The 11,152-nt window shown below is 40.2% G+C and overlaps 1 protein-coding gene across 2 annotated transcripts; it reads right to left on the reverse strand.

Annotated features, from left to right (window-relative positions):
* Positions 1-6,017: 6,017 nt before the first annotated feature.
* Rpl22l1 (ribosomal protein L22-like 1) lies at positions 6,018-9,871 on the reverse strand. 2 transcript variants are annotated; one of them, XM_005382984.1, is made up of 4 exons: positions 9,767-9,871; positions 8,254-8,346; positions 7,981-8,102; positions 6,018-6,279 (listed from the first exon to the last, which is right to left on the reverse strand). In XM_005382984.1, the coding sequence occupies exons 1-4, from the start codon at positions 9,821-9,823 to the stop codon at positions 6,135-6,137; spliced, it is 417 nt and encodes a 138-aa protein (XP_005383041.1). In that variant the 5' UTR covers positions 9,824-9,871; the 3' UTR covers positions 6,018-6,134. The 2 variants fall into 2 exon arrangements, with proteins under 2 accessions (XP_005383041.1, XP_005383042.1); XM_005382985.2 differs by having other exon boundaries at positions 8,254-8,343; positions 9,767-9,863.
* Between the last annotated feature and the right edge of the window lie 1,281 nt (positions 9,872-11,152).

Raw genomic sequence — 11,152 nt, forward strand, 5'->3', positions numbered from 1 at the left:
CTGGTTGATTAGCCCAGTAGACACACATAGTACCTCTTCTATTATAGTGGGCTATACTTGAAAACACTATTCCTATTCTTCAGAAGTAAGGTGAGCTGATGAATCAGCATGTGTCCAGGCAGTAAATCCACAGGCTCATTCATTTAAAGGATCATTTAAAATCAGCTGTGTCGGGGCTGGGGATTTAGCTCAGCGGCAAAAGCGCCTGCCTGGCAAGCGCAAGGTCATGAGTTCAGTTCCCGGTACCAGAGAAAAAAAAAATAAAATAAAATAAAATCAGCTGTGTCTATTGCAATTATGGAGCAGCATGGCCTGGTGGGGTTCATCTGGAACGATCCAGTGGAGAGTCTAGCTTTGGAATTAAGCAAGAATTCACAGCAGGTCAGAACTGAATAAACAAAACAAAACACCCCAGAAATCAGCTGGCCCAAACTCTTACTTTAGAGAGGAAATTCCTAGACTGAAACAGATCTCCTGCTGCTAAGTTAGTGCATCCACGGGTGGCCCACTGGTGGGTAAAGGTTTGTGTTTTGTTTCCTCTCCCCTCTCCAAACTTTTGGGATTCTCTCTTTAACCTGTGGAATACAGAAATTTCTTCAGAGGTGTCTAGTTCTAGGATTTTCTTTTTTTCCTTCTTGGCCTACGGTTTTCTAAGAAAAACTTCTCTTACTTGCATGTCTGTCTTCAGAGGCAGTTGTTACAATTTGTTTAGCCCAGCTTCTTTGTTGCCTTTTGTTTTATTGATTTTGCTTGACCCTTAGTTGCCTTTCTACATTTATGAATGAAATTATCCAACTTGGAACTTTTTGGACATTATTTAGGTTTGTTTACCTAGAAATGTACAGAGATAAATTTGCCCTGAGAAATGGGAGGTAGTCCCAGTCTAATGAGGAAAAAAAACAAGTTAACCAAAAATTAAGTCAAAGAGAATGCTGATGGTGCACCTCAATTAAAAGGCAGTGGTATCAGTTTGTGTCTGGGGTTATTCCATGGTGTGTGCCACCCCTGACTTCAAGAGGCTACCCCTGGCTCCCCTAGGCTTGGGTTGAAAATGTCAGAGGCTAGCAAAGAAAAGGAAATGGAGAAAAGCTCTGACTTAGTAGCTATAGTTTGATAATATGGCTCTCTGGGCTTGAAGAAAATTCAAAGTTTGTTCTTTTTTTTTTAAAGAATTCATTTCTGGACTTCTCAAAGTTTATCACTGAGAATCTTTCACTGCAACATTTGTAACATAGGCAACGTCTTTTCTTAGGCTTTTCCCTTTTTTAGCCATAGCTTTTGAGCATGTGGCAGTCCATTCTACACAGATTTTCTGTGTGGGGTTAAAGGGTTCTGTCTTCCAAGCAGTCCTCTTAGGTAGGCAGAAACTTGATCAAGACTTGGTTCTCTATGGGCCATATCAGGCCAGAGTCAACATCCATGCCTGTTTGCATCTGTGGGCACACATCACTCGTTGCTTTGATGTGGACAGGTTATTCCAGCCACTGTCTTGGACTAGCCTCTTCAAGCAGGAGTCAGACACAGGGAGCCTTTGACCTCTTATACGTATTGGAAACAGAGAAGGAAATAACATTTTCAAGACTAGAACCTAGCCACTTTCTCAGTAAGCTCTGCATGCATTTGGCAAGTGGGGCTATTTCGCCCCCTTAGCACTGTTCTCCGTGGGGAGGGTCCAGCTGAAATAAGAGAGAAAATGACTCATTATGAAAGCTTGTTTCATGCCTAGATGAAAAGTACAGGGATGATGGAATAAGGAATCATTCATGTTGTTTTGGAGGCACTGGGCTATTTCCCAGGACAGATTTTATTACAATAAAATTGCATCAGATAAATCTCTGTTAAGCCAGTTTGTAGGTATCAGGCAAGATAGATACAGACGGATGGATAGATAGATAGATGATAAAAGCTGAATGGTTCGTAGGCTTGGTTTTCCTAAGGAATCAGTAAAGTGTGCATTGCTGAGAGACAATATTGCTTGGCAGAAAAACATTTAGAAACATTCCACCATAAGGTATTTATAGAGGAGTGACAGCACTGAAGTCAGATAGATTATGTATTAATTCCAATTTGCAATTTATTAGCTGTGTGACCACAGGAAGCCTATTTAGCACTCTAAGGCCTTGGATTTCTGTGTTGTCAAAGGGAAATAAATACTAGTTAAATGAAATGTAACTGGCGATAAAAGGAGATGTAGTATGAAGACACCAAAACGGAAGGTCCTGGTGAGTGGTGAGTCCCCTCACTGTCTCCTCAGTCTCGATCCCCTTCCCCTTCCTCTCTGTCCTGTTAACTCCCCACTCATCCTTTAAAACAGCTCAAGTTCAGCTCCCTCCTTCCTCCCGGACCCCTGCAGTTCCTGTTCCCACTCACTATGGTGTAAATGCCCCTCAATATCTTGTGATGTGTCTATCACAGCTCAGACCACACCCAACAACTTGTGCATCATAGCCTGACTATGACCTGTGCGAGGGAGGAGCACTGAGGCAGCATAGATGGGCACCATGGAGTGCTGTGGGCCAGTATGTAAGTCTGAAACTTGGTTTCCTCATCTGTAAAATGGGGAAAATAATATTCTGCCACACAGGCCTGCTGGGGGATCAAAAGAGAAGAGAAAGCTTTTTACAAACATCAGCACATTTTAAATGGCCTCTGGGGGCTGGGGATTTAGCTCAGTGGCACAGTGCCTGCCCAGCAAGCGCAAGATCGTGAGTTCAATCCCTGGTACTAGAAAAAAAAACAAAAAACAACAACAACAAAAAAAGGCCATCTGGCATTTAAATCATCCAGCCTATAAAACAGCAGCACACTAATCTATACATTCAGACTCTAGCCACCTCAGCAGAACCATAAATGAGGTCTTCCAGACAAGAAGTATGAAAATCAATGCCAATCAAAACTTCTTGAAAAGTTTTAATCAAAAGCAGTGGTATATATGGGTAGTCACATGGAGAAAAGGTAAAATCAAATCCATTTCTCACCTTTCTCAAATTATAAAACATGGTAGATTTCAAATAACAGGAAGACACCTATTTTTGTTTGTTTGTTTTTGTACAGGGGATTAAATTCAAGGCCTCACACATTTTAGCCAAGTGCTGTACCATGGAGATACAGCCCCGTCCACCAGAGGCCCACATTTTAAAATATGTAAATACATAGGCACTAGAAGAAAGCACCAGTGAGTTCTCTAACCTGGATGTGAGGAAAACTTTTCTAATCATGGGTCAAATTTATGAAGCAATAAGGAAAGTTAATATATTTAATTACATAAAAATGCTTCTATAGTAAAAACAGAACAATACAAAACCATTAATAGTAGGAGAAAAAGACAACATTGAAAAAAGCTTTTGTAGCTTATGTCATGGACCACAAGTTATTACCCTTAATACAGAAGGAGCTTCTAAAAGTAAAAATAAAATGACTAAGAGCCCCACACATATATATTAGGGATAGAAACACGCTGCTCACAGAATAGAAATGCAAGTAACTGTAAGCTTATTGACTATCAACCTTACTTATAAACAAAATGCAAAATCAAGATATCCTAAAAGGTCTCACTTAGCAGATAGATGAAACTGGACAGTATGTTGATGGCTAGTGGGGAAATGGGTATTTTCAAATATTACTAGTGGAACAGCTACTACGAGGGCAAAATGATAAAATCCCCATGGAGAGAAATTCAGCATCATAGAGCAAAATTACCTTCTGACCAATAAGCCTCCCTTTTAGAAATCCACTGTAAAGATACAATTGCACCCAGCTGTGGCAATGCACACCTGTAATCCCGGAACTTGGGAGGCTGAGGTAGGAGGATTTTTTTCAAGTTTAAGGCCAGCCTTGGCTACAAAGTGAGCTCAAGGCCAGCCTGAATTGCATAGCAAACCCTGTCTCAAAAAGATAAAAACAAAATGAAAAAAGTGCTAATACTAAAAAAACGAAGATACAATAGCAAAAATATAGAAAGGTGTGTACATAAAGCAAAAGTTCAGAAACAACTCAAATGATCATCATTAAGACAATGGGTTAAAAAACCATGTATATCCCCGAGGGAGTGACCAACGATATTACAAGGCCACGATATTACAAGGTTGCTATAATTTGGGTTTTGAGTGTCCTCCAAAGGCTCACGTGTTTGTTCCCCATGGAGGTTCTCTCAGGGAGGTGGTGAGACCTTTGAGGGGTGGGGCCTGGTGGGACATCCTTAGGGTCTGGAGTGAGACTGTGACCTCTACTCCCTTTTTGCTCTTTTGCTTCCTGGCTAATGAGGGGAGCGGTTTCTTCACCACATGCTTCCACCATGATTTGCTGTGAAATTTCCTCCTATTTGGTTCCAAGGTTGGTCTGTGTGATCAGTAAAGCAAAAGGGATGGCATGCTGCTTCAGAGATCGAGCAGTGATGGCAAAGATTTTAGAGCTTTCAATGAGAACAGCCGGCTGCAGCACACATGCTGTAGGTTTGCTACTACTGGATTAGTGTACATGCACTGCTGCTTCCATTGTGGTCTTCTTCCTCTCGCTTAGATCCCTCGCTTTCAGGGAAAACAGCTCCCATGTCCTGAGCAGCCTCATGCAGAGACCAAGCAAGGAAGCAGTTCTCCTGTGAACAGCTTTGTGTGTTAAACAACTGACCACTCAAGCCTAAAGCAAACTTTCTTAAACCCACTAGTTAGCAAGCAATCGGGCTTTGTAGGCTATGTCTCTACAACTACTTTCCTGTTGTACACAGTGAGATAGAATAAAGTGCATGGTTGTTTCAATAAAACTTCAGTTCCATCCCTAGTCAAATTACTTTTATAAAATGCCCTTTTGTAGTGCCAAATACAGGGTGTCATAAAAAAATACAGTATTTGAGTTTAATTCATTAAGACTTCAGTTGCACTACCGTGGTTACATCAATTAAAAATACCTTAAAATTCCCATAGTACCACGTATGTTGAGTAAAGTGGATGGACACCATGTTTAAGAATCTTCCCTTTCCACTGGGTGGTAGTACTCACCATATTTTGATCAATTTCCAGACACAAGGCCCTTTAAACTGCTTCATGAAAGTGCTCAACATGATTGGAAAAGTGAGGGGTGTGTTTAATTGCATATTTTGATCACATCACAGCCCTATTTAATGCTTCACCTTACTCATCCTAGGACAGAACAAATGCGTTTAGTCACCATTTCATTTAGAAAGCACAAAGTAACTATTTGTGGAAAACATGAAATGAGGCAGAAGCCAATTATTTCTAAGTCCCAGAGCTATTCTATAAATCTGCAGGCTGGAGTATTTCACTACTCAACTGGCACAGGGCCCTACGAATACTTTAAATACTGGCACCATCATTTTCCAATTGTATACATAGGCATGTAGTTCTTTCCTGTTCTCATCTCCTGAAATCTGCATTCTGCTTGAACTTCTTGAAGAATTATCTTTGGGGAAAGGGTCTATTACAGATCACTGACATTTTCTCTAATACCTACTGATGGGTGGGGCAGTGGGAGGGTAAGACCCCAACAAGCTATTTTTGTAGTAACAGGAATGGAACCCAGGGACTTGCACAAGCTACCAAAGTTCTACAACTAAGCTATGTCCCCAACCTTTTCTGAGATCTCCCAGACCAGGTACAAATAGCTTTAGTAAGAGTTCAGATCTGAAGGTTCTGATTTTGTGGTGCCTAGAAGGCATATTTTAAAAAAAATTTTTTAGACAGGGTCTATTTCAGGATAGGCTGGCCTCAGACATACAATTTCCTTACCATAGCCTCCTGAATGTTAGGATTATTTGCATGTCCTACCACACCCTCACTTGGCTGGAGATTTCTAATTGGTCTTAGGAGGACTCATGCTCATCCACATACAACCTTCATGTTCCTTTGGAAAGAGCATCCTCTGAAACAATACAGGTGTACTCAGGACAGCATTTAAAAACTACAAAATATTTGAGGTTGCCAAAATACATGTAAAACTATACCACAGGGAAATCAAACTCACACAAATACCATACTCTCAGTAAAAGAATAAATGAGACTGAGTCTAAGAATGCAACGTTTTTATTCACCAATAAACTAAAAGCCTATTTCCGGATGTTTCTTTCTCACATACACTTCATTTGTTTTACTAAAAAGCAAAGCCATGTAAGTGGAAACCACCTAGTCCTCAGACTCTGATCCATCTTCATCCTGACTAATCTGGAAGTATCGGAGTTCGTAAGTTTCTTTGTCAGATGCAACCACACGAAGCCAATCACGAAGATTATTCTTTTTAAGATATTTCTTGGTAAGATATTTCAAATACCTTTAAAATAAAAACATTAATTTCATTAAAAAATGCCACAGCTATTATGTAAAGGCTTATTATATGGAAGATATGCAGTCATGTTCACCTCATACTCCCAATTCCCTCCAAAACATTTCACTCTTTCATCTATATAAAATATTGGGTAAGGCTGCTAGGAATACAAGTAAGAATGGTTCTTTAACTTCCAATGCAGATTATGCTCTGTGAAGCCCCCCTCCCACTGCTCTAAAACACTATATTGGAAGCTAATAAATACGATAGAAATGGTAGCTGCCTTTTCATTCTTACTATAATAGTCAAAATCACTCAAGGACTATACAATTTCAGTTGGGATATATACATAGATTAAAACACTAACATTCTCTTCACCTCAACCTCTTTAATTGCCCACCTTTGATGGACTTGGCTAAGTCCATTTCCAGGTTCAGTGTTTTTGAGCATCTGTCTTGGTCTTTATGCATTCCTCTCAAGTACCACTCCTTGCTAATGCTGCTTCTGCTTAGAATACCTCACTGCATTGACAAATTCTGTCTTGTAAGTCTCAGCTTCTCTGCAAACTTTTTGTGCTCTATTTCTTTTTGGTACCAGGAATCGAACTCATGACCTCAGGCTTGCCAGGCAAGCACTTATGCCCCTGAGCTGTATCTCCAGCCCGTGTGCTTTATTTCTACCCCTCATATAGCAATTAAAGAACTGCATACTAACTATTTCCATGTCCATAAGCTCCTTCAAAACATTTTCATCTCTCTGAATCCTGAGATTCATAAGCTCCATTAACATGCAATGCCATCAGTTTAATCCAAGCTACGCCACCTTATGTCAATGAACTCGTAAGTCTTCAGTTTCTACCAAGTGTATCATGCTAACCAGTGGCCAACGGGTTTCCATTACACATAAGATAAAACCCAAAGCCTTTCTCAGGGCTTTTAAAGATCCGCTCCAATCTTAAGCACTCTTCCCACAACACAGCACACTGTACACACAGGCATTCTTACTATTTTTATAGTAATGGGTCAAGATTCTAGTTCGTTCTTCCTTAGCAATTATTCCTTGATGTACAAGGCTTGCTGCTACATTTCATTTGGGTTAGGTGTTTCCTGATTGTCTCTTATACCAACCACAACACTGTCATCACACAGCACAGATGCACTATTACTCTTCTACAGATGTGGCTTGGTGATGGGCAATTTTATTGGCTTCGGTCACTGCTGGCCTGCCCAGTCCTACAACACAGCTGCCAAGTAGTATTTAATGTGCCAAACAAATCGAACCAACAAAGATCAGCAGTAAGATATTAAGAGATTTTGCCTTTGATTGGTTCCCCCTATTTTAACTAAAACCTTAAACAGAATTAAGAAAATGTTTCTCTTAGTAAACTGGACATTTGTCACAAGCACAGACATACTGCAACATATTCAAGTATTAAAGCATCCAATGTCACAGGATTATTTACTACTTGGGTTAAAGAGGCCTATAATTGACTGTACGTTCTTCCAATTAGTTATGAAACCAGACTAAGCAATTGGTGTTTGAGATACTCATTTATTTCCCATTCATAAGGTTTTAAATAAGTTCAGGCATTTTTGATATACCTTACTTTCACTTATTCTTCCTGATTAACAGTGCTAAGATTATACATTCTATATAATATTCCACAATTGTAATAATTTCATTAGTATTTGCAAAACAAGTACAAACCTTTTAGAGAACTGTTTCTCGGAAACAACTGTGATTTTATTCTTGAAGCGTTCAATGTGAACAACATTCCCAAGGTTTCCAGTTTTTCCATTGACTTTAACCTTCTCCCTCAGAAACTGTTCCTATTTTAAAACAGAAAAAAAAAAAATGCAAAACTAGGGAAGAAAACCCTAGACATTCACTAGGGAAGGTACCCTAGGAATAGAGCTCAGGTTAACATCAAATATATGCGTAATACCATTACAAAAACAAGGCAAGTAGAAAAATACCTACAAAATTTCCAGAATCAAAAATTCCATCTTCTACTGGGTGAGTAAGGTCCAAATTAAACTTCCAGGTTGATCTCTTAGGCTTCTTGTCTTTCTGCTAAATAAAGTTAACATAATTACAATGCTGTAAGATGTTTTTATTCATTCACTTCATACACATAACCAACCTTTTTTGTGAATTCTGATGGAAATTTTTCTTTTCCACATTGAAATGTCTCTCAAGTACAAAACAAAAACCTGTCAAGATTTAACAGGGCTTTATTATTTTCCAGACCACTTACAATCAGTTTCAAACAACCACTTCCGTTTACTCTGGCCAACTGGTTTCCTGTCATCCCCACTACAGATGGGTTACAGGTTGTGTACTGACTGCCCACTTGTGTCTACAACAGTCAATCCTTACACCGTTATAAAGAAAAGGGAGGTATGTGTGGCTGGAGCTTTTTTTTTTTTAAACTAAAAAATACACAAAGACTACATAAAAATATAAATGTGACTAGTAACAACACACATGTGAGGTACTGAAAACACGATGAACTGAGACTGACATCTCCGAATCAGATCCAGCCAAATGAATATCAAACATTAATCAACAGTAACCCCTAAAGGATTTACTGCCACGTTGGACACTAACCAGTTTGGTATCCCAGCAATTTAAATTTTATCCTTAACAATTTCTGGTAACTGCCAACATACATCTAGCTTTTCACATTAGCATTGTTTTCTTAACGAAATATCTGAAGTACGTTTTTTCACACTGATGAAGTGCCATGACTATATTTTATTTTGTTTATTTTTTGTAGCAGGAATTTAACTCAGGACCTTGTACTTACCAGATAGGTGCTGTGCCACTGAGCTACATCCCCAGCCTTGACTTTACATTTTATTTTATTTATTTACTTTTGTCTTTTTTGAGACAGGGCTTCACTCTGCAGTTCAGGCTGGCCTTGAGCGCACTTTGTAGCCCAGGCTGGTCTGGAACTCGCAAGGATCCACCTGCCTCAGCCTCCGGAGTGCTGGGATTACAGGCGTGCGCCACCACGCCCAGCATGACTTTACATTTTAAAACATGACTTTAAGAACACACTTCTTCCCCGACAAACTCCTAAGATTCTCGAAAACTTTCGCAGCCGGGCTCGCTGGGCGCCTCGGAGCTCCCTCCTCCCACCAAATCGGTCCGGTTACCCTCCCCTCCCGCTGCAAACAGGGGAGACTGGGTTAACTGGAGAGGAAAAGGCTGTCCGGATGCCATCCAACCGCCCGCACAGCGGTGCTTCCCTCTCCCGCGACCACCCATCCTAAACCAACTAGTGGCCCAGCTCGAGCTCCACACCAGGCCACATGGCAGCCACAGCGAGTCTCGAAAAACAACTCGGCATTCTAACGTCTCAGTAGTGTTCCTGACGCGGACTCTATTTGTCCCCTCCTTTTATCTGGAATGGAACCTCTTCACTCTCCAGGCTCCAAAATCATTTACATTGTCACAAAACGCTCCCACCAAGAACAATGGCACTCACCGGCGCCATCTTAGTAGCAGCAGGCGGATCCGAGAGAGAGCCGCGCCTGCGCAACATGAATTTATAGTGAAACGTGCTTGCGTCACGCGCCGAGAGTGTATGAGCACCGCCTCCCGGTACAGGATATACGGAGGAACGCGGAGGCCAGTCACCTAGGAAACCGGGAGGCGTGGCCCGGGAGGTACTGTCAATTGGCGCCCTCCTTCCTGTGAGCTCCCTTCAGCTGCAGTGATTGAAATGATTGTTTGCTTTTTGTTGCAGGAGACAGGAGTCCATTGGCCAATGTAATTTCTGCGGTTACATGGTGGCTTCTCCCAGATATAGACACATAAGGTACACAGGAGCCATCTTTCCCTAATCGTTGGATCGTCTTCCAGTCAGAGCAAGCCAGTGTCCAGGTTGTTTTGGGATCTTCAGTTTCAGTTATTTTTGTATCTTCTACGTGAGCTTTTTCTGTTGCGGGAAATCAGCCCTTAGGGAGTGAAAATAAACTAGGTTCTAAGAAGATCAATATGTACCAAAGAAGAAAACACGTAGTGCTTAGTTGTTGTTCACAGGTTGGGTATAATTTATTTTATCATAGCTTTTAGAGCTAACCCTAGGCCTACTGACTTCCACCCAAAATGCTTCCGAGTTAAAATTCAATGAATATTTGCTGTGACCTGTCAGTGGGGATAGAGATGTCCTAATGAAAAAAAAAGGAAAAATAGTTTTTGAGTTCTGAAAAATGGTAGATGTCAAATCAGAAAAAGTGGTGCGCCTCTCCGTATGTAGCAGTAATAAGATTTTGTGGAGACAAAACTATTGAACCTGAGGCAGGGTTAAGGAGTGGGATGGACTTTTGCTGTTAATTTGGAAAATGACCCTAGAATATGATAACTGGGTATTGCTTTATATTAACAAGTATAGTGAAAACTGCTTTAATAAACCACATGACCTGTAGAGTCTAAATAGAAGTGCTTGATTCCTAGAAGAAATTCATTTCTACAAGGGTTTTTAGTTGTTTGCCTCAAGAACTATAACAATTTCTTTTCCAAACACTGGGGCTGGGAAAGGGGATTGCCATTTCCTCCTTAAGGGGTGCCCAGATTTCAAAGCAGAAATAATCCTTGTGTAACTGGGTATTTTGAAAATAAGCCATTAATTGACATACATATTATTTTATTTGACAATAAACTCATTAAAAGTATTAAGCCATTTGTACAAAGGGGATAAAAAACAATATGTTTTGAAATAAGTAGTAATCCAAAAATAGCTAGGTAAAGCTATAATGGGGCGAAATTTCTCTCAGAAAATAAGAAAAATATTAACCAGAAATGTGCAGATGGAAAAGCTAAATGTAAATATAACAATTCTTTCCAATCTCTAGAATTCTTTACATAGTAT

This window comes from Chinchilla lanigera, unplaced genomic scaffold, assembly GCF_000276665.1.
Source record: "Chinchilla lanigera isolate Chin_1 unplaced genomic scaffold, ChiLan1.0 scaffold00019, whole genome shotgun sequence".
Lineage (NCBI taxonomy): Eukaryota > Metazoa > Chordata > Mammalia > Rodentia > Chinchillidae > Chinchilla > Chinchilla lanigera.

Bases quoted from the DNA above. Each gene is read 5' to 3' on its own strand.
- Rpl22l1 (XM_005382984.1), bottom strand. From the start codon at position 9,823: ATGTTGCGCAGGCGCGGCTCTCTCTCGGATCCGCCTGCTGCTACTAAG. The intron at 8,347-9,766 runs GTGAGTGCCATT...AACTTTATTTAG, and splicing joins CTGCTACTAAGATGGCGCCG to CAGAAAGACAAGAAGCCTAA. The intron at 8,103-8,253 runs GTAGGTATTTTT...GTTTTAAAATAG, and splicing joins TTTTTGATTCTGGAAATTTT to GAACAGTTTCTGAGGGAGAA.